Below are 27957 nucleotides of genomic sequence, written 5' to 3'. Positions count from 1 at the left end.
AGTAATTTATTTTTAATCAATGTGGGGTACTCTAATCATGATGTCAGTTGATACGATTAAATTAAACACAGAACGCATCTTGAAATTATGTCTTTATTAACAGGAAGAATAACTCCTTGCACTCCACGACCACATTGCGTTAATAGTTTTCCTGTGAAATCTGTTTATTAAAGGTGTAGTACGAAAAACATTAAGCTCAATGTCATAAAGCGACTGTATTTAGAAACCTCCCAATAAACAAAATGAAACCATGTGACTGGCAAAATGTCTTAAGTCAACTCTGAAAAAGAATTTAATACTGAAAGTAGATAACACAGGACAACAATAAAAGGTCTTCCCAATATGAGAAATGACAACATTTTGCATTAAGTACTTTTGGTTATTTGTACTTGGCAAAAAGGTACCAATTTGTGACATATGGCAAGACAATGCAGTTACATGTAAAAAAAAAACAAAAATAAGAAAAAGCTCAAATTTAAATAAACGCTTTGCTACAAACTGATCGCCAAGCCGTTCAGACAATTTTGTTCTTAATCACATATTTACATCTATTCACTAGACTACAACACAAATCTATTGAAAAAAAATGAAATGTATGGGGGAAAAAAAATCATTTTCGTTCATTAGGCTCATATAAACTCACAATACAGTCAAGCTTTAAGTGTGTGGATTTACAAAGGAGTGCTGTAGTCAAAAGTCTGAACATGGATTTGTTTTGTCCCAGTGAATGTGCTTGGACATCTGCCGACCTGGAATAGTTTCTTGTCCTTACCTTAGCTCAAAACACAACTGCATGTCTGAGACTACAGTAAACTTAGTTGACCCCTGAGTTTCTAATGCAAAACTAGTGTATGAAATACCTCATTACAGTGTATCTTAGTGCAAGCCAGCAATATGCTTGATTAAACAGAGGTATATTAGATAGCACCCAAGCTGACAAGACTCCCCAGAATGGTTACTCTGCTGGCCAACAAGCACAACAAGCAGTATGGGAGGTGGTGTTTTGCTCTGTATCCTTGTGAAAACCAGCAGTTCAAATGCTTGAATTTGTATTACATCTATAAACATGTTTTTCATAGAAAATATAAATATCCCTGAATGAAACAGATTCACAGCATTTTCTCTCGAGGACTCCAGTGCTACTACCATAACGTGGCCATCAAGTGTCTTTAAGGTCTCCAGTTAATGTCCGTCTTCCCCCTAGAGCCTGTACTTCCAGCCGCTACGTCCTTCATTCGCTGTCTTGATAATTTACCGTCCGCTTGCCCCGGTTCCGGGTGTTCACGCGTGTCTTTCGCCGCGGTTGGCCGTACGACTCATCACTGTCGTCCTCCTCTGAGGCAGCCTGCTGGCGACGCTGCCGTAGCTGGCGGCTGGCAGTCCGTTCACTGATCCCAGACCGTACGTGACTTCTCCTCTTTGGACTGCTGTGGGACCCTGAGCTGGCAAATGAGTTTTCAGAGGCTGAAGACGACTGCTCGCTTTCTGAGTCGGAACTGTGTTTGCTGCTGCTGTAGCTTTCCTTTCGTTTGTGTTTTGGCTGCCTCGCGTTTTTCTTCCCTCTCCTTGAATGACCAATATCTTCCTCCTCCTCACTGGAATCAGAGTGGGAAGAAGTCTCCTTCTCGTTGCTGTTATCATCCTCCTGTTTGGATTCCCTTTTGGAGTGCTTCGAGGAGCCTGACCTGCTATTTTTATTGTTCTTGGGCACTGGCTCTTCCTCACCGTCTTCAGAATCTGAGGTGTAAATCCGTTTTCTCTTGGAAGACAACTGATTCTTGGTTTCACTGGGAGAAGTTCTGGTAGACACTCTTGCATTACACCTGTCTTCCCTCGACTCCACTGCTGTTTTGTTACCATTTCTCTGTCTACTCTGGTTTGCAGAAGCAGAGTCCTCCTCGGAAAGAGAGTTGTCACTGATGTATTTCTTTTTTGGCAGGACTCGGAGGTTCAGCCGCCTGCTTGATGTTTTTTCTGAATTATCCGACTCCTCGTCTGATGAGCCAGTGGAGCGTTTCCTCCTCGACTTCCTCTTGGGTTTGTACTCCTGCTCAGAAGTCTCTGAAACTGAGGTGTCGCCACGCAGCCGTTTACATTTGCTCTTGTTTCTTGTTGACCTCTTTGTCTTCGTTTCAACCTTATATTCCTCACTGGAGTGATTGCTTTCTTCTTCTTGCTCTTCTTTTTTCAGTTTTTTCTTGCGTGGGCTGGATCTCTTTGGAGAATCACTATTTTCATCTGATTCTGCACCATCCAGTTTATTAGCTGAGGCAGACTTTTGTTTTTCTTGGCTTTTTGACGGTAAAACTTTACTTTTTTTCTTGGAGTCCCTGTGGATTACCTCCTCCACATTTCTTCCATTTTGGTGTGGGTGTTTGTGGGAACTGTGGTCTTTGTCCTCATCATCTGAGCTTCCAGGAGGTTTGTGTCTGGTGGTCTGGTGTTCCATGTCCTCTTCCTCCTCACTTGTAATCCTACTCTTCCTGGCTGGAGCGGCTGCGGTTCTTTTAGAGGATTTCTGAGACTTTGGTGCCTGCACCTCCTCCTCATCATCCTCAGCTTCGCCAGAGCTCTCCTCTGCAGTTTCCTCTTGCTCAGAGTTGCTCTTAGACTTGTGATGTTTCGCACTGTGTCCGTTCATGTGGGACAAAGCATCTGCACAGGAAGAAAGGAAAAAAAGCACCTGATTAGAGCAACTTTCAACTCACCACTAGCAAAAAAAAAAAAAGGAAACATGATTAATGAGGACATTTCTCACCATTTCCCTTAGTCTTGGCAGCTTGTCTTGATGTTCTCTGTTTGATGGACTTCGTGTCTCCATTCTGCTTATTCTGGGAGGAGGATGAAGTATCGCTGTCATTCCCATCCTCCTCATCCTTGGATTCACCACCTGATTCCTTCGTATTCTGAGAGGCTAGAAAATACAGAAAGAGCAGAACAGAGTAAAAATCTATCCCTAAGGAGCTGAAAAAAAAACGAAAACACACGAGCAATGTATTTTCTGGTGCTGTACTTTTTCTGACTGTGAAAAGCGTTCGCCTACCCCTCGCTGATGACTCTCCATCTGAATCTGAGCTGCTTTGGATCACTGCAGTGCGTTTGCTGACCCAGGATGTGTGGCGGAGACAACTGCTGCTCCTCGTTGGCTTCTTGTCCTCCTCCTCCTCCTCCTCATAGTCTTCATCTGATGCTTCGAGGAGTTTTATCTTGTCAACAGCCGCCCTTGCCGTCTTTCTCTTGAGTGGCCTGCGCCCCGTTACTTCCTCTTCCCTGTCAGAGCCCTGAGACGTGGCTCTGTCAGAGTCTTGGCGGTGACGCCTCTCCCTGCGAGACGACCTGCTGCTGTGTCCGTTCATTTCAGCTCTGCCCTCTGAAAAGCGCCAGTCAGAACAATGATTAAGCACACCGACTGGTGAGTTTTACTCCGTTTGAGGCTGTAGACCAGGGGTGTCAAACATGTGGCCCGCGGGCCAAAACTGGCCCGCCAGAGGGTCCAATCCGGCCCTCAAAGTGTAAAAATTCCAGAGAATACATTAACTGCAAATTGTGAATTTGTAAAACTATAAATTTAAAATAATTTCTGGGTAAGTTGTTTTGATCATAAAGTAAAATAATATATTGCTCATTGTTCTTTTGTTGCTTTGTGTCTCATTTTTGTAATATTTTGTCTTGTTATTGTTGTTTTGTTGTCTGATTTTTGTCGTTTGTCTCATGTTGTTGTCATTTTGTTTCTTGTTTTTGTTGTTTTGTTTCCTTATTGTCACGCTCGTATTTTTGGTCTTATTTTTCTCATTTTGTGTTTCACTTTATTCATTGTTGTGTGTATCGTTTTGTGTTTTTTGTCTCACTTGTGTCTGCGTAATTTTTTGTCTTGTTTTTGTCGTTTGTCCATTTTTTGACGCTTTGTAACTTTTTGGCCTAATTTTTTGCCTTTTTTCTGTTTTGTTTCGTGTCGGTCTCATTTTTTGGCGTTTTGTTCTCGTTGTCATTTTGTGTCTCATTTTTGTAATACTTTGTCTTGTTTTTTGTCTTTTCTTGTCTGACTGCTGTTGTTTCGATCATGACTAAATGTTTTGTGCCTTTGTAGACACACTGTGATCTGTAAGTTGTAATGTGTAAATGATAAATTGAGGCAAAATATTGCTGAAATTGAATTTATTTTTCTGAAGAAACTTCATGTTCTTCATAATGTTTTGTTCATTAAATGTGAATGTTTGAAGAACATACTTTTTTGCATGAAAACAAAAGGAAAAATTTAGAGTTTTATGGGTTAATATGCTGTAATTTAACTGGTCCGGCCCACTTAAGATCAACCTGGGCTGAATGTGGCCCTTGAACTAAAAGAAGTTCGACACCCCTGCTGTAGACAGTCCGTAGTGCTTACCTGTCCATTTTCTGTCTCCAGCAGCGCTGTTTCTGGTCAGCCGCGTACTCCTGCTGCTCTTATTCCTGCTGGGATAGCGACGATCTGAAGACTGGGAGGACACCTCTCCATCCTCTCCCTCTTCACCGTCACTGTCAAATTCTTCTTCATCGTCTTCTTCCTCGTCTTCACTGTCGCTTTCAGCAACTAGTAACAATAATATATTTTCAAGGAGAATTTTCTCAATATACAACTTAAAAGGCACATTTATTTTCTACAGAATCGGTGGAAATACTTTATTCCTGACCTTTTTTTCTTGGCTTGGCACGGTGGCTCCTTGTAACTCTTGCTTTATGTCTACGTTGATGGTGCCTTGAGGAACCTGGACGTTTCTCCTCCTCTGACACGCTCATCTCACTCTCAGATTCTGCCATAAAAGAGCAGAGAGCAGGGCAGAAAAAAAACATATTAATGAAAACACATGAGGATCCAAACCGGTTCTTGCAGTGGAATTACAAGTTCTTTTTATCCCAACACAATTAAATGGCATTCAACAAGTAACAAAACTCAAACACAGCCCTTCACGTGTCTGTGTGAGCTATAGTGTTAAATTTCACAAGCTACTGCATGTCAAGAAGCCATTTCCAGAAGCAAAGACTGTTAAAACTGCCTTGAGACAGCTGTGAGTTGTCAAACTATTTCAACAGTAGTTCTGACATCTTTAACCATCAATGTTCAACTCTACTCTGAGCAAAGTCATGATACAGTTATTCAAAAAAACTACTACAGCACGAAAGCTTCTTTTGTACCTGGTGTTGATGAAGCACCTTTGGAGCCGGAGTCGTCGTCTGAGGAGCTGTGACCCGAGCTGCTGCTTCGGCTCCTCCCGGCCCTCTCTGGAACAGACACTTTGGCTGAGGTAGATTTGGTCACTGACGTCGACTCCACTTTTTCCTGAGTTTTCAGTGCAGCCCTCTTTTGACTTGAGGAAAGAAAAATCCAACATTTTAATTAGACTGCTGCACTCGTAAGCTGGAAATGGACTAGTGACACCTTAACAGTTTCAAATTAAATCTAATTACTGGAACATTTGCGTTGTGTTAGTGAGCTCTCAATGAAGAAAGAAACAAGTGGCAACAAGAAAGCATTTAGGTAAGATTCTAATGCATCACCTTTGGAGTACAAAACATGGCAAATAATGATTTTTGAAATGTAGAAGTCACACAGACCTTGTTGGGGCAGAGGGCTGATCCTGCTGCTGCATCTTCTTACGAAACCTCTGACTGCGGCGGAGCCTGTCATTGCTTTTGACAGCAGTTTTGTACTCAGATATGATTGTTCTGATTCGCTCCTCAAAGAAGGCAGAGAGCCGCAAGGTCATACTGTAAATCTACAAACAACAAAAGAGGCAAAGTTCAGCAGACAAGCTAAAATATTAAGTGTAAAGGCAAACCCAAGTGGTTTCCATGCATTAACATTCCTCCACAGAGATAATTACACTATACCTTGGAGCGTTTGTTGGGTGTGTAGGCTTTAGCGTTGGCAAATATCAGCCGGGTGTCTTTGCACAGCTCTACAGGGTTTTCATAGTGGTCTTCCTCCAGCGTCCTTTTCACTGTGCCAAAGTCCATTGGTGTATCAATGATGTCGTGGTAGTCCTGGACACAAACCAAACAGGATTTAGATTTCCAAAGCACCGGACACAGAACTAAAAACATGACCTGCTGATGTTTCTTCAGTTATACTTTAGTCTCAGTGTACGGTGTTTACTTACTGGATAGTTCTGAGGATTCACAGGCTGCCTGAACGGTTCTGAGTCCTCACAGGTAAATATGTAGTTGAGCAGACTCTTGCATTGCTCCTTCCAGGCATCTCTGTCTGGTATCACCTCTACAGAGCGCTGCACATGTCAGGGAGAAAGAGCGGAAATCATTAACAAGAAACATATGCAGCCAAAGTCTAATCTAAAACAATCATATGTCTCACAGTGACAGTACTGATGGCTTATTGCAGTTTTGAGTTCTACAAATAGATCCTTGGATGTTATCAGTTCTATGAATGCATTTACTTGACGCAGTCTGTGTCCAGATGATGTTCCTGGTGCTTCTGTATCTTCTTCCTGTAGGCACCAAACAAATTTGGATTACTTACATGTCATTATTAATTTTGTGATAATTGCATTTTCAAATGATATGATCACAGACTACGACCTTAAAATGGAAAACTGCCTTCTTTATAATCAGCTGCAACTGCTTACATACATTTCAAGTTTATCTAGTCTCTTCTCTCAATGATCCACTTATTTGCTTACACAGAACTGTGCAAAGCTAACTTTAGAAGTTTAGAGTCTAACTCATAGTGCAGTACCATCAGGGAGACATCTGATTAGTCCTAAATTTATTCCGACAACAGCTGTAAATATCCAGCCAGAACCATCTGCAACAGATGGTACGACTCCCACAGAGCACTGAACTCAACATCACTGAGTGAGGCTGGAAATACACAAAGAGCCATGAGGAGCCAAATCGACTGCAAAATGCCCTAAGAATGAGCACTAGTGTGCCGAAGAGGATTGGTGCTGTAAAACAATCTCACACCAAATACTGGTTTTTGTTAATTTTCAAAAATCTTTTCTTTACATTTACTGCCAACAGCGTAGGTGTAGTACTGGATTTTCAAATCAAACTTATGTTTTGGCAGCAGCACATGAAAAAAAACTCTACAAACACACTAATAACATAAAGTTTGTTAATTTATCTAGACTTACCTCATCATCTTCATCCATATCTTCTACAGCACTGTATATCTCCATGATATCTGTGCAGCTTGGATTACTGACGAAGTAAGAAAACGTGACGACTTATTCGCATACAAGACTATATATTTGAATGATAATGTGCTTAGAGTTTGTGTATCATCACATGATCTACAGCAGATTTTTTTTTAGAAAGACATTCGGTAATACGTACTTGACAAATTTCTGCAGGACGTTTGTGATAATTTTTGCAGAGTGGGCAATCTTGCTCCTTGGCTCATTGAAAGTGCGGGCGTTATGTGCAATATACCTGGCATCCCAAATTAATGCTGAGAGGCGCCTGCGGACCACCAGAGGTGAGTAAATACACAGTATCTTCAAAAACTGTACAAAACATTAGCGTTTTGAATTTCAACATTTAAAGCACACAGTTCCATCAACAGTAAACACCTGTTTGGATTATCAGCGAGGCAGAAGGAGGAACTGACCTGTAGAATCTGTTAATGAGTCGAAGTCTGATGGTGCCCAGATCTGTGGGATAGGCGATCACGGTGCAGTAGGTGGGATACTGGATCAAGTCCACAGGACCAGAGAACGGAGCTGCAATCTCTGTAGCAAAAACGTACAAGAAGCTGGGTCAGAATAACTGGTGAGAATCTGTTCTACAATTAGAGAAACCCTGATGTGTGAAAAAAAGACTGATCAGAAATATGAAAGTGAACCAAAGGTAGTTACAGAACGTCTACTCATGTATACGCACCGACAGTGATGAGATGATCGATGCCAGCGATGATGCGCTCGCACTCCTCATCCCTGCTCCTCTCGCCCCACTCCCCTGGCAGAGGCTTGTACATCAGCTCCTTCATCTCATCTGCTGTCACAGGGATACCACCTCCTTCTGTCTCTGGCTGCGGGTCTGCACAGCGGAGACAGATTTTTTCAATATGACATCAATCCCATTACTACCCAGACTTTGTAAACAGACTCCAGTATTGTGTGTTTGTGACAGCAGTAAGCTAAGGAGACAATTTTATTACCATCATCTTGAATAGGTTCCACATCCCAAGGACTCAGTTTCTCAGTTTCCCCGTTGTCCCATCTGGTGAAAACAAACAAAAAAAAGTTTACAGTAACTTTTTCTTCAGTTAAACTATTCAATTACTCATAGTTGGTGAAATCAAGCTTCTTCCAGTTAAGACAGATGGCAAAAATAAAACCTTTTCTCCAGAGACAGCACTTTGAAACAGTGATCCATGCCTTAGCGACCACTCGGCTGGATTACTGTAATGCACTTTATATGGGGGTTACTGGGTCCTCCATCGCTCGTCTCCAGTTAGTTCAGAACGCCGCTGCACGTCTTTTAACTGGCACAAGAAAGTTTGAGCACATTTAATCGATTCTGGCTTCACTCCACTGGCTGCCTGTCCATTTTAAAATTCTTTTACTTGTTTTTAAATCCCTAAATGGTCGTGCCCCACCATAACTCTCTGAGCTTCTACCCGCCATACACCTAGCCGATCTCTCAGGTCAGCTGACCAGCTGCTCCTCAGGGTGCCCAAAACAAGGCTGAAGCTCAGAGGGGATCGAACGTTTTCTGTTGCAGCTCCAAAACTTTGCACATCAAACAGACCTCCTCACTGTCTAATTTCAAAACCTTTCCTGAAACCAACCTCTTTTCTTTGGCTTTTCACGTAACGTAGGTTTGTTGTTTCCGTGTGCACATATACTGTATCTGGGATGGACAGTCCAGTCAGTTTAGTCTATTTATTGTTTATGTTTTATTGCATATTTTGTCTTTAGTTCTATTATTTTTATCTTCTGATCATGTTTTCATTCTTCTGTACAGCAACTTGGTCAACTCCGGTTGTTTTAAAGTGCTTTATAAATAAATTTGACCTGACTTGATAGTTATATGAACTAATATGACACTCATAACTTTTTATTTTGTCTTATTTAAAAAGCTAGTAATAGAAATATTATTGCCATTGCAAGGACAGTCAAAGACAAGACGTTGTTATGCTTCTTAGTAACCACAAGAGGACAGAGACAAGGCCCAGCTGATCTCTAAATATACAAAAAATATAGATCGTCTATCATTTCAAAATTTGTATTTCTATGTACTCGATAATGCCACTACTGCAATCTCAGTGAACCTAAATAATGTCAGCCAGTCAGCCTGCTGTCTGGCTAAAGCTTTGATTTATACAGTAAGGACATCAAAAGCACAAAAGCAATAAGTGTTGGAAACCTGATTAGAACGGTATTAGTGTTAGTGTCACCGTCACAGTGTCTCCACAATTACTCTGTTCCAACAATATGGGTGTTTTCCCACCTGACTTTGAAGCACTGGAAGAGACTGTCGGGATACTCTGGCTGGTAAGGCTCCTGACAGACGATGGTCCCAAACCACCAGGCATCGTCTATCACTGAGCGAAACCTGTCATCTGCAAGAAAGAAAATAACACCAAATTCAGGAGATGGAGAATAAATGCCTGCACCTATTTGTGGAGGCGACTGCACTGATTCATCACTAGAAGCAGGATCTATGTGAACAACAACAAAACCTTATTCATCCTTGACTGAGAAATCACAAAGCAGAAATAATAAAGAACTCTCATTGTGAAATAATCCTTTCTAATTGAGTAGCTTTTAGACTAAAATGTTGACCAAGTTGTAAAAATAAGTCTGATTTATCCATATAAAGCTGAATAAAGAAATGCACAGATGTTACTTGGCAGTGAAAGAAGGAGAACACACTTCTAACAGGGAGTATCGCGCTCACTTACTTGGTTGCCAGTTTCTTCGCAGCGCCTCATCATAACTTTGCCTCAAAACCAGGAAGTCAATCACATCTGGCATGTCATGATACCTGTAGAAAAAAATCTGAGTCACTTTGATGGCAAAATACAAAAAAATTTACAGGACTTTGTGTCTGTAAAACTGATTCTTACCAATACACAGTAACAGTCGGTGAAATCTAGCCAGCAAAGACAATATAATCAAAATAAAACAAACAGAGCTTACGATCAAAATATTGTAGGCATTATCACTTCTACACTACAATGACCTAATTTTCTTAATTATACGCTTGATATACATGCAACAAATTCAAACATGGCCTCGGGTAAAGCCGTCTTCATGCTGGGCTGCTGATAAGATTAAAGAAAAACAACATTTTTAATGTGTTTCTCAGTAAATAGATGTTTAATGTGACTGAGCTGCTTACTTGACAGAAAAGGACTTGTCTGTGATTTTGCCGGTGCCGTGGTCAATAAGAGTCAGCTTCAGACAGCAAAGTGTCGGAGGGCAGACTTCATATTTGATTCCAGTGATTTTCACAAACTCTTGGTCCTAGGAAACAAACAGAAGGATTTTCATTTCATTTGAATTAAATTGAAATCTACATTAGTGTTAGCGTTTGTGTTCTCGGTGAAGACTCACGCAGCTTTTAAAACTTAATATCTTTGCTTAAAATTTATCTACTGGACACATTTTATGATCTTCTTTTCCTTTTTTGGCCTTAATCTTACCCGCAGCTCCATTTTCCTCCAGGGCTGTTTTTCTAAGTTGATGGGGTAGAGCTCACTCCGGCTCACAGCCTCCACATAGGCCTCGTGTCCCTGCCGAAAGTAGATCACCTGACAGACAGAACATATAAAGCTTAGAACTGAACTTTTGCTGATAATCAGAAGATCTGGTGATTCCAAAGCCCTGCTGAGCCAATAAAACATTTGCCAAAAGTATTAAAACTACATCCATATCTGTATAAATCAATTCCACATTTTTCCATTTTCTTAATGTAGTTCTTTTTAAACACTTTATTTTTCATTTGTCATGGCAGATTCATGCACATTTTCTTCTCTGCTATGTTAATGCAGTTCTCTAACTTGGTATAAAGAGCACTATTTCTTGCCAAGATGTCACACTGAAAGTGTGACGTTGACCATGAGCACTTTGCTCCCAAATCAAACCAGGCAAAGTAAATATACTTTACCTTTTGGCAAAAAAACTCAGCGATAAGGTCACATTTGCTAAACCAAAAGATGATCTACTACATTTTAGCTGGCTTACTGATTATCTGAGGATAAAAAAGGACTACATTATTCAGCTTTTTAAAAATATATTTGCTGTGTAGGTCTGTTTTCTTTATCTTGTTCAGCCAAGACTCAAAAGACCTTTAACTACCCATATCGTCCCAGTATTGTTGCTCATAAAGGTGGGTCTGTTCCTGTTTTTGTTTTATCTGTTTGGGATTCAAATTTGTAAAAGCCAATCAGTAATAAAGCAATAAAACAAAGAAAGTTCAAGTGCTCCTTTAGTGATGCAAAAGGCCAATTGAAAAACAAACAAGGTCCAGTCATTTTGTGCTGGGTCAAATGTATTTAATCCCAGGAAGCTTTGCAATGCCATACTTGTGTCAAACCTGATTTCTACTTTCAAAATGCATTGAACTGTCATTTCCAATGTACCTCGGTGAACTATTTGGAACGCAGTAAGAAATAAAAACAGACCTAAGCCCATCTCACAGTCCCGTAAAAGCCTCTACCAATGATACGTACCTCATCGCCCATCTGGGGAACAAAAGGAGACTTTCTGGGAATGACATCGGTGATCCAGGGCGACGGTCTGAACTCATTGGACACTTCCCTGTTAATGGATGGTCTGGCCTTTGGACGCTGCTTGAAGCATTGTGATGTAAAATGTTTAATATTAAAATATTTGTCACAATATTTACTATTATACTTTGTTAAAGACACAATGTAAAGCAGTATCTTGGCAACAACTAAGCAGTAGGATCGGTAAACTCACCCTGGGTGACTTGTTCTTTGCTTTCTTGGTCTTCTCCTTGCTTTTCTTCCCAGGTTTTTCCTCCTCGTCACTTTGCTGCTTTTCCTCCTCCTCCTCATTCTCTTCTTCTTCCTCTTCAGAGCTGCTCAGTCTGCGCCTCACTCGTTTCCGTGACGACAGCGGGGTGGAGGGCTGCAGGTTTATACCGGCGTCTGCAGTCCAGTCGGAGTACTCACTGGAAGTATGGCTGTCCAATCAAAAGCAGTTATGATTATATTTTAAGTTACATGCAGCAGATGACAACAGAAAACACAACAAATTATCTTTTTGAATTGACGCCAAAGACAAGACAAAGTTTTAACATTTAAGTGACTACTTTTTTGTCTATACAAACCATGTTTGATTCAGGAAAACTTTTTCATGAGGTACTCTGGACGATTTTCAAAAAAATTCAAAGAGCAATTTCCCGCGACTCATCTAGAGAGCTTCATACCTTGAGCTGTCACTCTTCCACTCATCTTCATCATTGGAGGAATCCAGATCACTGCCGTCCAGCTCATTGTCCTGAAGAGAAATGAAAATTTAAAAAAAAAAAAGAGAAATTGCTTAAACTTTTTTTAAAAACTACATCAAAAAATACCACAGATGCTTGATTACCATGTCCTGGGAGAGTAGAAAATATGATACCTCGCTGTGTACTTCTGAACTTGCCGTCTCTTCTCCCTCTTCGCACGACAAATCGATGAATTCCAGCGTATTGCTGCGGCCATGTGCTCGCTTTGCAGAGGATGGCTCATCGTCTGAATCATCCTGGAGGGACAAATGGGACTGACTCAGCATCAGTGGGGAAAAATGGATTGAAATAGTTGTGAAGAACAAAGAAAGCAACCTGAAAACACCTATCTTGATTTCTGAAGATGAACAAATGATTTGTTTCAGACGGGACTGTAAATATAGAGTGCATTTTGTTCTTTGATCCTGCATGTTATCAAATCCACCATTTACTTGTTACAAAGATGCTGTAGCGTTCACTTTGCAGACTGCTTGAAGTTTCGTACATAAGTCAGAAAGCTGTTCACAGCTTTAAACAGGAAACATTTTTCAAATTTCGATCTAAGAAATGAGAAACCTACTCGACAGCTGCTGTAGATAATGCGTCTCTTCTTAGCATTGTACTGCACCACCTCCTCGTCTCCTTTGGCTATTCGAGTGTCCTCTTGGTCCCTGAAAAATTATTTCCATGTTGTTTAAAATTTATGAGGAACAGTAACAAAAACTGGGGCAAGAGAAATGACATAAAATCTCCAGAAGTATGAAAGTTACCTCCTCTTAATGGATTTAGTCATAAACAACTGTCATTTTTCTGTTGATGTCAATAACCAGGCTGCATTCACATCCTCTTAAATCTTTTTTACGTCATGTAACAAAGGACTGTGAAAAGACTTTTTATCTGTGTTTCTTACTATCAACTCAAGTTCTCAAAAATTACATTTCTTGAAAATGGTGAATTCTGTTGAACATTTACAGATGTAAAAGTCAACCATTATTACTACTCCTGAATAGTATCCCACCAAAACAGCTATGACCCTCCAAGACACGGCTGTGTAAGACCTCTGAAGATACCCTGTGGTGTCTGGCAACAGGACCTTAGCGCTAAGTTGCGCTGCCACATGCCAGATTTGTACCAACACATCCACCTACAGTCTGTCGCTGGTTTGTTCCTCCTCCAACCACTGTTGGTTCGTATTCATCCCTGCTGATGGTGAGCATCCCGCCATTTCACAGATTCTCTGACCTGTTACCTACCCAAAACAATTTGGCTCTTGTCTAAGTATTCATGTCTTTACACCTGCCTACTTCTCTCACATCCAACATACTCATTACAAGGACTGACTGTACACTTACCATCTATTATATCCCAGACCTGGACATGTGCAATAGTTACAAGATAATCAACAGTACTCATTTCTTCTGTAAGTGGTTACAACAGATACTGATCAGATCAATAATGGAAGTAGGATCCGTTTCCATGCAGGTCATATTAAAATGTGACACTATAAAACAGTTGTACATGCTGTGCTTTGGGTAAATAATGTGGTGAGAAAAAAAAAAGTCACACCCATCTCATATGTTTAGCCGGTAAAGGTAAGACTCTACCTATAGCTGCTGGGTGGCAGTTCAGGTACCACCACCCTCCTCCTCCAGGCCTGCAGGTCTCTCTCGGTGGCCATCTGGCTGCGAGGAGCATTCTGGTGCATCTGCCGAACGCCCTCCACCTGTCCACTGCGACGCAGACCCACGTTAGGGGGTGACTGCACATCTGCTCGGTCGTTCACAGACACTGCAGTTAAAGAAAAATAAAATATAAATCACTCTTTGTACATGCTTGTGCGACACTGTGTGAAATAAAAAAACTAAATCCACACAGTTTACATCCAAAAGCTCATTCCATCAACATTTAACCTTCATTTAAATTCAGAGGACATTGAGGCTTGGAGGCCTCATTTACAATGTAGCTGAGAAAAGATACAGGCACATAAGACACAAACTCAAATAACAAAAATGACAAAATATTAAAAGGCAAAGTTAGTAAAGTATTAAAAAACATTAATTAGAACATCAAAGATTTAAAACTAAATTAATCAAGTAAAGTAGAGCAGCAAGAAGCAAACTAAGATGAACTCAAAAGCCTGAGTTGCCCTCAGGTTAAAATGCATCAAGCTTTAAATTATTCTGCAGGTTATTTCAGTTCATAAGCACACAGTGAGTAAAACTGGCTTTTCCAAGCTCAGTGAAAAACAGCCGGCACCTGCAGTGTAACCCAATTATTTGAGCATTTATGACCTGCATTAATGGAAAGTACTTAAGTAATGCAAGTATGCTAAAAACAAACAATAAGGGCCTTATAAATAGGTGATATGTCGACTAAAACAATGATACCTCTGCGTGGTGTGCTTGGTGCTGGTGGCAACACTGGACCGTGTGGTTCAGCCTGCCCATCTGCTCCAGAACCCGGCGCTTCCTCTGTCTCAGGCTGGTTGTGCCGGTCCTGTTGCTCCTGAAGCTGTCGGATGGCCTCGTCCAGAAGGCTGCTGCGTCTTATCGTGACCTCCTCGTGTTCAGCAGTCTGCTGGCTGATCACCTGCTCCACCACCTCACCATCACCTGAAGATGCAACACAGAGGGATCAAGAGAGGAGTCGGGTTGTCAGGGAGGTTTAATCACATTACTGCAAGCAGCTTTAAGAAGAAAATCTAGAGTTCAACTGTTCCTACATTTAGCAAGCTGATAAAGCAGTGAAAGTGGATTTGTAATTTATATAGTACAAAATACATCTGTCCTCCATTAACTTTACTAGTGCTAGTGATGGTGAAAACACGGCCTTACTGGTGGCTACGTATCCCAGCTGAGGAACCAGGTGCTCAGAAGCAATGTTTTCCCGTCCTGGGACAAGACGCTGGTACCTAAAAATCAAATGAAAATTTTACTTCAAAAGCATTGGAGAATGAATCAAGACTTAAAGAAACCAAAGCCGAATTACTGTTACACTGCTATTGCTGTGAATTACCTACTCAAAAATGAAATGTTCAAGGACAACATGACAAAATCAAAGAATCTAACTGCATTACTCGGCGCAGTTTTGACAACAAGAACCCCTGACTTAATATTCAAACAGCTGAATCCAACGTTAATAACTGAAGACTGCATTGCAGCTGTATAAGTAAAAGAATGAGAACTCTACCTTGGAGGATGAGGGTTGCCATCTACGTCCACCAAAAACGGTGGGGGCATGAGATGAGGCGCCTGCTGTGTCTGTTCATCAAGCACAAAGCCATTAGCGTCCCGGATCAGTGGTCTGTAGTCTGTGTGGAAGAACACCTGGTCTGGAAGCTGCTCAGAGGCCAGAAGAAACGGCAAATTAGGAAATGACTTCACTTTACAGCTGTTATATTTGCATAATGTTAGATAAGGCAGGGCTCCTTTTTTTGGATGTCAATGCTGCACTTTTATACAATACAGGAAGCTTGTAAAGAGTCACATTTCAAGGGATATAACATTTTCTCAGTCTGTAAAATGATACAGCTATTCTTGCCTTTTCATAGGGCTTGGAACTACCAAAGCCAAAGATGAGCAGATGGCCATGGGAGTCTGTGCAGGCAAAACGTTGGCCATCAGGAGTGAATTTGCAGTCGAAAACGGCTCCGTGACCCTGGCCTTCAATCTGGATGGAAAACACAAAAACACCCCAGGTAACAAAACTCATTAGCAAGGTGACAAACCCGGCACAAAAGCAGAATTATTAACAGTAGCACCTGCTTTTTTTTTTTTTTTTTTTTTTAATCTTAAGTTTGTAATATCTGTTCACAATCTGTGTCTCTGTCTGATTTTTCTCCTTTCAGATTCTGCAGGCCCTCAAAGTAAATGTTCTGTTTCCTTCTCTTATCCACTATCTGCCAAGAGTCCAAAAAATAAGAGGAGGTAAAAAGAAAAACGCCTGAAAGGACTGGAGACAATAAAGCAGCAGATTGAGGAGAAACTAGGGGAAAAGTTGCAGATTAAAGAGCATTTGAGAGCACACTGTGTGGCCATGGAGGAAGACCTCTTCTGCCATACAAACAAATAATACATTAAACTAAGTCAGTTTTAGTGCTATGTTTCTGCATATTGCCATATATGAGCTAATTAATCATGGCTTGTCTCTAAAGTGCTTATCATGCTGCATACTGGTATGTTAACTATTCGGTAAACGTGAGATTGTCACTGTACCATGTTGAAGTAGTGCTGTGTGTTTGTCCCTCGCAGCAGATCCCATATGAACACATTCCCATCATGGCCGGCAGACAGGATGATCCTGGGGTCGAAAGGGTGTGGTTCAAGGACAAACACCTCAGCCTCATGGCCCTGAAAGCAACATCAGGTTATTCTCTGGTTTAAAATGAACCAGTTTCAGAGGTAAAATGATTTTTCTCCATTTCTTCTTAAGAGCGACAGAACATTGTGCACAATTACTTTAAGGATATGTAGCAGCTGTCCTGTGTAGGAGTTCCACACTTTGAGGAGATGGTTGTTAACAGCCGTGATGACTGTATTGTCATGGCGATCCCACGCTACCATGGTGACTTTGGGTTTGAAGTAGCTCTCCTCTTCACTCATTGGTTCAGCACTGAGAGAAAAAGAAACAACTAATCAGACAATATTCACTAAATACATTGCTCCTCTTAAGACGTACTGTCTCATAGTGATAAAGTTGCTGAAGTACGGAACATAAATGACAATGAAATGTCAGATAGATGCTATTTCAAGAAAGCAGGCCCATGTTTTCCACAAGTTATTGCAATATGCAGTTTCTCCTTGTTTCCCTTCGACAGGATTATTCTGTGTACTCATGCTTTGTCTTCACTTTGAAGAATATTACCAAGTTGGTAGTTTCTCTTGTGTTAAAAAACAGTGTCTCTCACCATCTCATGCCATAATAATTCATCACGTATCTGTAATACGGAACAGACTGGATGCATTATGTGTGTGATGTACCAGTGGCTTCCTCAGCTAAATGAATAACTGAAGCATTGCGGTCCTGATTGTTCTCATATTGTGTCTTTGCCAATTTTGGCTTTCACACTGCTCCAGAGGATGAAAGTTCATATGCAAAACCTTCTTTAAGATGGAAAAATTTCCACCTCACGAGGAATCTATTAATTAGTGATTCCCTTTTAACTCAAGCACCAGTTTCAAACAGGGAGATAACATACTGCTAGGAAAAATGTAAATTATTTTTCATCATTAAAAATGACTTCTGAAAGGCAGTTTCAACTTTGGTTTACAACCTTTGGCAGATGAGCCAATTTTAGAAAAAGCCAGTGAGGCTCCTTTTTAGTTCTTCCCAAGACATTAAGTCTGGGTGCATTCCAAAAAAAACATGGAAGGAGTTGAAACTCTGATATACTTTAGTGAATTACTGCATCAGCACATTCATTTTGTATGTAAAATTCTGTATAAATTGAACAGTGAAATAAGGCCATTGTTGTTTGGAAGCATGACTAATTTGCAACTGAACAAACTGTCCAGAAGTATGCTCTGTTTGAAAGCTACAACGCAGAGAACACAGAATCTGTCTTATCAGTCAGCTTAGCCAGAGGACTAATACTGAAACATTTGGAAATGTCTAAGCTTTCCCTTTTGGTAGTCTCCAGGAACAAATACCTAGCTTTAGCCTACAGCTAAATATCAAGGTTAATGTAGGTATGGATGTGCTGCAAGACTGATTATTTAACCAGGTGACAAATCTTTAAGTGTAAATAACAGAAAAAATACTGTATTTTAAACTGTAGTACATCTGCAAACAAATGTTTAAAAAAATCTTTTCATATAATTTCATTGCAGTGAAAAATTCAGTCAGTCAAGCCTTAGCTGGAAGTGATGCAAAATTTTCACAACCTGTTAGTCACAGTTTTGTAAGCAGATGACAGAGCCAAGACTTATACAATCTGACAACTGAGCAAATAATACATTTGAGCAAATGGATTCCTCAGCTCACTTCAGCACCTGGTTTACTTGGACATGCTCCGACAACTCTTTGAGGCAGCTTACACAGCAAATGGTTGCTCTTCATTCAGCAAATCAGATGCATTTTTATTGCAAATGGGATTCTTGCTCTTGCATATCCTACTGCTTACTCAGTGTACATCCTCGTACCCAGTGCATGATTACTGAGCGCGAATTCAAGGCATTTACACCAAGATAAGACGGTTTTCTTTCAAACTGGAATACAACTACAAAGTGAGTCCTTACCCTGGAAGAGTGGCGGACATGTTGAGCAAGATGCACCTCCACTGCTGCCGCTGATGGAGCTTCCAGATCCGCGCTGTTCCATCTCGACTTCCACTCACAAACCTAAAACGAGATAGCGACAAAAACCTTTTACCATCACATGAAACACTGCTATGTTTAATTTAGTTTTACCTCGTGAAATATGTGCATTATGCATTATTCAATTATATATAAAACATTTTTATACCTTTCACCTGAGTGGCAAAATTGGATGCTATCAACTTTGTCCTGAAAAAAAGTAAATATATGGAGGATGATAAGCAACAACAGTAAACATTTCTCATGTCGAAAAGTAGATTTGCAGCTAAAAGTTTATGGCAGTCTATTCTTTACATATGTAGCATGCTGTTCTTACAGTGTGCTCATGGAGCTCTGATATCTTTTCTGGACTCCCGCTTCCCACGTAATATATTCTGATGACATCATCAGTACTTCCAGTTGCTAAAAACATACCACCTGAAAAATAAAGGTTTATCAGAAAACAAGCTTTAAGTTTTTCAACTAAGCTTCATAGAAACATACGTCTATAAAAAAATCATCTGCTGAAAAGATGATCATATTGAGAACTGTGTCCATACAGGTTTGTTCACCAACTGCATACACAAAATGGGTTATTCTATGAAAAATCAATCAGGATCTGTTATATGTTTTCAGATAATTCACCAGAGGAAACTTTTAAAAGTGCTTTTAGGGTGAACTCACCTTATGACTGGTAAAAACAAGCTATTACATAAGAAAAGTCATTTTACCTACATTTTAATACCAGGCATATTTCCAGTTATGATTCCTCCTGAGTCCAAGTAATTTTCTAATATACTCATATTTGTTTGTTTCTATTACTTGATATCATAGATATTAAACTGATCTATTGGGAACTGTTGTCAGATTTGGTTGGTTTGATGGATTGCTCCACAGTCTACCTAAAATGACTGATTACCTGGACTGAATGAGGAGCACACAGTCTGAACTCCTGGCCTCGGCCGCTCTGTAAACTTGTGTGGCCGATCACTTGAAGAAGAGCAAAAAAAAATGTTACTGTTTTCATTCAAAGCTGAATTATTTTCTGTGACATGCATCAAATAGGAGTAGGCTCTTTTAAACATCTGGTATTTGTGAGAATCGCACATTCAGCCTCATTTGCCTCCACGTGCCCTTTGGCAACTCGTAATGAAATGCAGCGCAACAACGCTACTAACCTTTGAATCTAGTGTTTACCTGTTCACTCATTATTCCAACAAAACTGTCAATTAATGTTTCTTGCAAACTAACTAGCATTTCAACTTCAAGACGACAGATGTGATTACAGCCAGGCCAGATGTCTAGTTAACGTTCTTCTGTCAGCTAAGAATCATCCACATACTTGCATATCACAAATCTCTTAATACCCATTTTGTCTCTCTTAACATCTTATTGGTGTGACTTTATACTTTTCCCTAGTGGTTCACTGTAGAACTCTATGCTTTCTAGTTCAATTTTCATCAGATAAATTCCATATACCGACATGAAAAGTTCGGTGTGAGACACAGTAACCAGTGTTGGGACAGAGAATACTTTCAACCCAGTTTGGCTTGTTTTCTAGTTATGCCTTAGGCCTGTTGCTGATTTCAATTAGGAGAACCATTTGAAGTTAACTTTCAGCTCACAGTTAAACTAACACACAGACCAAAACCGCATTTTGTATTTCCTTCAATACCTTCATATAACATTTTCAGTTTTTGTTTTTGTCAGAACTTAAAAATTCCAATAAAACACACGTGGTCTGTAGTAAACAACAATCTTCAAATGTATTTAATGGATCAATTATTGGACCAAATGTCAAATATCACTATTTCCAACACACACTGTCATCAAACAAGCAGCGCTCACCTGAAGTTGATGTTGTGGACGTCCCACTGCCAGAAGCAAACAGTAGCATCAGTTCCAGTGGACAGCATGTAACGCTTGGAGCCCTTGGCAAAAGGTGAAAACTGAAAACAACAGACATTCACAGATCAGATATCTGAAGTGCTCAAACATTTACATACATATTGAGAAATTCCCTCAGATTAAATATTAACATTTCAGTCCCTGTCTGTTCTGGTCAGGCCTGATCTTGAGCCAACATGCAAAAGAACAAGGTTAAATTTTATATTCTGGTGTTCCAAAAAGCATTCACCGATTCAAGTGAAGGCATGAAAATAACACTGACTAACTGACTTCAGGACATTAATTCATCTTTAGCATAAGTATAAATGATATTCAAATGGCAAACAAATGATAGAGCTTTCACAAGAACTGCAACAGAAAGTCTATTTCTATCAACCCACGCTCATGTGCAAGGAGGGTGTTGTCATAGTGATAAAGAGAAGATGCAATGAAGGCAGAGGAAACCCGTTTTTCAAAAAAAGCAACACCTTGTCAGATCAGCTGTTTTATTTTAGGCTAAGTAGCAGGCAGCCCCTGCATTAAAATGGTATAGTGTCTGAATTTATGGCAATAACAAAAGCCTTCACAGGTGGAAAGCAGACAGACATGCAAATATGCCAATGTTACAGATGCTCATAATTATGTAGTCTCTTTAAGAGTATCTGCCAAAAACAAATACCTTAGACAGTCTCTATTGAAAACACAGGCCCCTAAATAGAAACTCATTGCTACAAAAATGTGAATACATCTGTAACCACTGACACTCAAGTTAGTCAACTTCATCATGATCATAGTGAGACTTCACAAAGATGGAAAAGGATACACTAAAAATCAGCCAGAACACAGCTGCAGTAGTAATCAGGAGGTAAAGACCGAACCACAGTGCCACTTAGTCGCAGTGGCGTCCTCCAAAAATGATGCCATGGACACTGTAGCGCTTGCTAGCTGTGTGATGGGCAAGTACTTCAAACTTGGCACAGGGATTGTCAATGGAAATCAGATTTTCTGCGACAGCTCAGGCAGTGTGAAGGACACTGCATAATGTCAACATCTATGGATGGCAGCCAAGAAAAAAAAAAAAAAAGAAAACTTGCCTGCTCTTCAACACAAATCTGAAAGGTTAAACTTTGGTAAAGAACATGAAAATAAGTCTCATGAGTACTGAGAGAACATTCTTTGGTCAAATGATACCAGATAAATTTGTTCAGCTCATATGGGGCCCAGTAAGTCTAGGACAAGCCTCACCAGCACTACAACAGTGAAAGCACACTACTGACAGGGCAGCAAGGAGGTGGGAGTGTGATGATGTGAGGCTGCATGAGCTGTTGGGGAGATGACATTTATAGATGGCACCATGAATGCCTGTGGATATACTGAATACTGACTGACAAGATGACACCCAGGAATATTGCAGCATAATTATAATCCAGAGCACACTGCCAAAAAAATCACACCACAGTTTCTAAAGAAAGAAAAGTGATAACTACCACCTGGCCAAGTATGTCGCCTGACTCGAATCCAACTAAACACCTTTGGGGTATTTTAAAGAGCCAGGTAGAGTAACACAACCCCTCCAACACAGAACAACTACAAAAGTCACTGACAAAACATCTCTCCAGCAATCTGTGCAACATTGGTGTCCTCAATACCAAGGAGGACTAGGCTGGTCATCAACAATAAAAGGCGGACATACGAAGCAATGAAAAAATGAAAGATTTGAGTCTCAGTAATGAAAAGCGCACTAATTTTTTTGCAATGACTTCCTACTGCTGGGCTGGAATTTTTAAAATAGTGAATTGAATTAGCTTTTAATTTTACATAAGAGCATATGGCGAACTGTTCAACTCTTCAGTAATGCAATTATTGTAAGGTGATACAATGTTGAATCATTTCATTGCACAGGAGCTTATTCACTTCTGATGTATACTGCATCTACACCTGCTTGATTTTAGAGGGTATAATAATAATACTGAATCACAGTGAGATTGAGAAAACAAATGAAGTGCATTAAATACCATCAAGTAGTGGATACTGAGGTAGTTAAGACAAATAGTCAAATTCTTGTATATTGTCAATAAGAAAGAACAAATAACGCTAATGTCAACGATGCTCTATTGTAAGAGACTGACCTGTACACCTGCAAGATTAAAAAAAGTTTTAAATGTCAATGAACAGAAGGGCAACATATTCAAATTTTACTTCAACTACTCATTACAACTGCAGTTCAATGCTAGTTTTAGAACTACTCAAAGGTTTTCTGACTTTTTCTCCTTTTGTAAACACTGAGAACACCGCCATCTAGTCTGATTAAACTTTACTGGGACTGTCAGAGGACCAAACTGACCAGGCCTTTGTGCTTATGTTAGATTCTGGCTGTGCAGGAAGGCAGTTAAAATCATTAAGTGTGACTTAACACATCATGCAAGATTAATAAAAATCATAGTGTGTGCCCAGGTTTCAAGGCTAACACTGCTGGCATGCTGTAGCTGATAGACAACTACTGGTGCACTGCCAAATTGTTCAAGGTGGAACTCATGTTCTACATTTTCTGTTCCACGAGGCGAGTACACACACTAAAATAGGCTATTCTCACAGCAGTACTTTGAATCACAGGATGTACTGAACTGAGGAAATTTCATACCAAAGTGGAAGGTACTGTTACACCCTATGAGCAGAGTAAGAGGATGATACTTATCTCATTCATAGGATGATAAATTACCTTTGTATAGTATGGCACAGAAAAAGGAACCTTCTCTTCTTTGTCTTTACACAAATAGAAAATAACACTATATATTAATGGCTGACATGACTTTACCTGAAGGGAGGTAATGGATCCACTGTGTCCCTGCAGCACAGCTACAGGGGCACAGGTACGAAGGCACCATACACGGATGGTCTTGTCACAGCTTCCTGCAGCAATTAGTGTGTTTTCATAGTTGACCGCCAAGTCTGTGATCTCTGCTGAGTGTCCTCGCAACGTTGAATGAAGTCTTCCATCAAATGAAGACCAAATCTTCACCAAACAGTCATCTGAGCCCTGCAAAGGGAAAATGGTAACTTCCACTTTAGTGTACATTATAAGGCAAGTTTGGGGCACAAAGTTAAGACAGTAGCCTCAGGCTTGGTTGGTATAATCAACCTGAATTAAATCCTAACAACAATAACAATGTATGGGCAGTCACAGTCAGCCAAGTGTCCAATTCATAAATAATATAAGCTGAATCAAAAATGCAGCGTTAACTTTTTAAATGAACACAAGTAAGTGTCACAGCACATAAAGTATAGATGTATTTGTGCGTAGGGGGATACATTGACAAAATCCATCTTACTGTGAAGATCCTGAGACCAGTGCGATCAAATGCGATACAGTACACTGCAGACAAATGCCCCAGGATCCGCCTATGCAGACGCATGTGTTCATAGTTGCTGACAGGACTGATGGAGCTGAAGCGCTGCACTCCCGTCAGCTCTCTCCCTCGATGCACCTTCACTGTTGATAACAGGATGCAAACCATCAGAAAAGAACGATACATTTACAGAGCTGCAACAAGACAGGAATCAACACAAATACAGTGGGCGTGAGATATATTTACTCTAATGTGGGCAGGAGTGGAGGGGCATTGTCATCACAAGATGAAATTAAAAATGAGAGGTTGTTACTCTTGGGCTTAACAAAGCATGTAAACGTATTGTGTCTCGGTCAAGCTTATGCATCTAAATACAGCAATAAAAGTTAAGTTCCAGAGTAGTTTGCCTCTCTCATTAACTTGCTTTATCGTTCCTTCAATACCAGATATGTCAGATAAATAGGTTTGATTTAAACAAGAGCACGAAATGAAACAGACAGCCTTAACTCATATCTGATCTGTAAACAATAACAATATCATGGCTGGTCTTAAATCTGCCACATCTGGTTTGTATCTGTTGCTATGGGAAACAACAAAATATCACAGAAACAAGACCACCATCAATAAGCTTTTTTTGTTTGTTTTTACATTCTTACTCCCTCAAGCTGAAGTTGTTTTTGAGTAAAAAATGAGGCAGATTTTTAGTTTATTCCTTATAAAAAAGTAACTTACAAAACAGCTTAGTAACTTCAATAACACTTTTTTAAATTAAAAAAAAGGCCAACATGTGTATTAGTTTCCCTCAAGAAGAACAGCTTTTAAATACAAAACACTTGCAAACAGGCGTAACAACTTCAAGAATCTGTCCAGCAGTGTGAAAGAGATGGATGCCTCAACTGTAACACCAAACGGGGAATCCTACAGAATCCAAAGTATTCCAATATTTCTGCACAAACCTCTAGATGAATGACTTAAAATTATTCTCACTTACATGGTAGTAACAACTTACACTGCAATGTAGCTGACTGCATCAAGGCTAAGTATGTGGCTAAGTATTGACAAGACACCAAGCTGACATTTGTCAACAACGTTCAGCTGAATTAGAACTTAACAGTGAAGTACATCGGAATGTGCACATTACCAGTTACTCAATGACTTTGCACACACAAAAAATGAATTATCAGTGAAGATGGACAACAACTCAGCAAGTACATGCAACAAGGGCATCCATCTGTCCATTCATCTCTTGCAAAACAAAACAGAGGATCATTGAGTGGGGCCAGACCTACCTATTTGTGGAGGATTCTTGCAGTTCAAAGGCCTCTCTGGTGGTCTGCCCCGGTGAAGGGCTGCATATGATGAAGCTTTAAACCGCACACTGTCGCAGTCTGAAAATTTAAACAAAAAGCACACAGGAAGATTCAGCTGACTGCCAGCACTACGAGGGAAACAGATAGCATCAGTTCTGGCAAATGGACAAACAAAAATCCGAAGTGCTTCAGTAAAAGGCAACTGGGCTCAGCTTTTTGGTTCTTGAAAACATCTTTTCTCTCATTTAAGACATTTCTTCAATTCTAACTGACTGGTGGCAAGTCAGGTTCAAACCTTCACATTATGTAAACTAAATAGAGAAGGACATATGCTTTTCACTGCATAGACTGCATGGACAAAATAGCCCATCATATATTTTTACCAAGAGAAACCCACAGAGGTGCCCTGAAGGCCGTGTACCTTTTGCAGTCCGAAGCATTGACTGCCTTCCTGACCCCAGGAGTGAATGTACTCCTGGGACGCATGATGGCACCTCTTTGTCAAGAAGTGGTCCAATCTGCTTACATATCTGTAGCAAATGGTCTGGTGCAATATGTCTGTTGGCTGCAACCTGTCAGGCAAAACAAAAACAGATAAGTGACATGATGATGCTGAACACAGACCACTGCTGAATGGAATGGTCAACTGATTGACACAAAATAAATCAACAGCAATTCTGATAATCAGTTATGAAACTAACATTTGGACAATCTGCTTTCTCCAGAAGAGTATCAACCATGGAACACACTGACACTTGAAATCAAACTAACTAGTCATAAAAATACTTACTAAAAAGGTTGAGGAGTGGCTTAAGGCAAACCAGTGCTATAACCATTTGATCTAACGGTAGTTGTTTATTTTCTCTTACGTGTCACAATGAAGGTGTTTTGTCATTGTACTACCATCACTATAGAATTATTGGTGGTTTTATGAGAAGTAAAGCTGTATATTTTTGCAACTGGACTCTATCTAAAAGCCCAACTAGGACAAGAGTTGCAAATAAGTAATAGCTGCAAACTCTGTGCAGGACAGCAGGTCCATGCTTTGTGTCTTAAATATGTTAAACTGCATTGTCCCTATCAAATAAAAGTACACTCAGTTCTAATACTAGACAACCCTACTAAATGTCTGGAATTTGCTTTCAAAGCTTTGCAGCAGTTAGGTCACAAATGTCTGTCAGTGTTGTTTCATGTGCTTCTCAACTCCTATTCCGAAGGCGTGGCTTCTTATGCAAAGTGTTGTTTTTATGGACCAATCACAGCGCAGGTCACATGCAAAATAACGCAGCGACAGTGCATCTCGGCCTCTGATTGGCCAGAGGAGCCGTCTCGACAAAGCGAGAAGCCGAACTACCCACCCTATCTGCAGTACAACAGTCGGGGCTAAATAATATAACTCCCTGTCCAAATACGGTTTTTTAAGCACCATACAACTGTTGGATCTGAAAAATCCAGTCAGTGGGAGCGAGTTGTGACCTTGTCAAACATCCCAACCCAAAGATTCCCAACAGCAGCCCCAGCAGGAGAAAGAACAAAGACCGTAAACAAGCACGGAGCATGGACACAGAGTACCCCTGTCACAAGACAATAACAAGCATCGACAGATATGAAGTTAAATCTCACCACATCTTCATATGTTCTCGGGTGCTCGTTTCCCAGCCAGTCCAATCTCCCGGGTAAGAGCTGTCGAAAACAGAGTTTGGTTAAGCGGAGTCACCGTAGAAAATGCCAGCAGGCACACGAGGCGAGTAAAAAACCGGGTGATGTCAAACTAGGGGTATTAGAAAGTCCACTGAGTGAAACAAGTTCTAAGCCCAGACTCAGTCAACACCAACGGATAGCAGCTAGTTAGCCGTTAACAAGCAGGCAGACACAGCGGAGATACACACCTGATATTCCTCTAGTTCGCTCGCCAGGACCTGCAGAGGATTAAAAGGCGTTTCAGATTAGAATGCCTCTGTTAACTCTATTATCAACTAGCTAGTCAACTATTTTGAAATCCAACACAGTGTGCCAGTCAAAGCACGCCAGCTCACCTCAGCCGCTCTCCGACATGGACCCGTTGTTAGAAAACGAGAAATCAAGTAATAGAGCTCTGAAAATGAACAGTGAGGACATTAGTCGTCAGAAAAGCAGCTGGGATATCAATTAGCAACGAGCGATACCGTTGTAAATGAAGCTATCAATTGGGTTTACTTCTGCGGCTTACCCGACTCAAGGAGCGAAATGTTCCGATTTTTGGCCATTGAACCGGCCGTGATTTGGAGAGGTGGAACAAATTTAAGGCTAACTTTATGGCTACGGAGAATAGGATATATTTATTTAATTTCAGTCGCACAGCTCTGACCCCCTCCACGGTTGCTCCCGCTTTCTGTTCAGCCTGTTCGCAGTCGCCATTGGAAGGATGAGGCCTCGGCGATACGGCTTACTTCCGCCACAGCGGAACAGCACAGGAAAAAGGGGGTGGGGAGGAGCTCTCTCAACAAAAGGCAGAAAGTACACGGTAGCCTGTGGGCTAGCCACGGTCACTGTATTTGAGCGCAACGTCGCGTTTTGTCACGCTTTTCAGTCCACGCGTAAACAATAATTGCCTAATTCTTTAAAGAAAAAATGACAAACAATGCAATAATCCAGCACCCCCCCCTTTTTAATGACCAAGGT

At 40.5% G+C, this 27957-nt stretch overlaps 1 protein-coding gene across 2 annotated transcripts; it reads right to left on the bottom strand.

Moving 5' to 3' along the window:
- Positions 1 to 79: 79 nt before the first annotated feature.
- Positions 80 to 27728, bottom strand: brwd1 (bromodomain and WD repeat domain containing 1). Of its 2 annotated transcripts, none has more exons than XM_023299527.3 (44): positions 27506 to 27728; positions 27333 to 27391; positions 27186 to 27215; positions 26920 to 26979; positions 25718 to 25868; positions 25276 to 25374; positions 23969 to 24129; positions 23455 to 23676; positions 20601 to 20701; positions 19672 to 19742; positions 19090 to 19190; positions 18922 to 18962; positions 18696 to 18797; positions 16917 to 17070; positions 16674 to 16808; positions 16000 to 16128; positions 15649 to 15797; positions 15294 to 15370; positions 14847 to 15071; positions 14064 to 14247; positions 13040 to 13130; positions 12594 to 12716; positions 12400 to 12470; positions 11928 to 12153; positions 11678 to 11797; positions 10649 to 10756; positions 10345 to 10469; positions 9905 to 9987; positions 9451 to 9562; positions 8156 to 8217; positions 7879 to 8034; positions 7607 to 7727; positions 7333 to 7458; positions 7131 to 7197; positions 6432 to 6482; positions 6138 to 6263; positions 5869 to 6021; positions 5593 to 5753; positions 5173 to 5345; positions 4671 to 4790; positions 4385 to 4570; positions 3044 to 3370; positions 2759 to 2914; positions 80 to 2655 (listed from the first exon to the last, which is right to left on the bottom strand). In XM_023299527.3, the coding sequence occupies exons 1-44, from the start codon at positions 27540 to 27542 to the stop codon at positions 1232 to 1234; spliced, it is 6756 nt and encodes a 2251-aa protein (XP_023155295.2). In that variant the 5' UTR covers positions 27543 to 27728; the 3' UTR covers positions 80 to 1231. The 2 variants fall into 2 exon arrangements, with proteins under 2 accessions (XP_023155295.2, XP_023155296.2); XM_023299528.3 differs by having other exon boundaries at positions 11678 to 11794.
- Positions 27729 to 27957: the final 229 nt, after the last annotated feature.

Source organism: Amphiprion ocellaris, chromosome 7, assembly GCF_022539595.1.
Source record: "Amphiprion ocellaris isolate individual 3 ecotype Okinawa chromosome 7, ASM2253959v1, whole genome shotgun sequence".
NCBI lineage: Eukaryota > Metazoa > Chordata > Actinopteri > Pomacentridae > Amphiprion > Amphiprion ocellaris.
Note: the sequence above shows the minus strand (reverse complement) of the source record. Positions and strands in the feature narration are given on the sequence as shown.

Bases quoted from the DNA above. Each gene is read 5' to 3' on its own strand.
- brwd1 (XM_023299527.3), bottom strand. From the start codon at position 27,542: ATGGCCAAAAATCGGAACATTTCGCTCCTTGAGTCGG. The intron at 25,375-25,717 runs GTACACGGCCTT...TTAAATTTTCAG, and splicing joins AATGCTTCGGACTGCAAAAG to ACTGCGACAGTGTGCGGTTT. The intron at 3,371-4,384 runs GTAAGCACTACG...GGCGCTTTTCAG, and splicing joins TGGAGACAGAAAATGGACAG to AGGGCAGAGCTGAAATGAAC.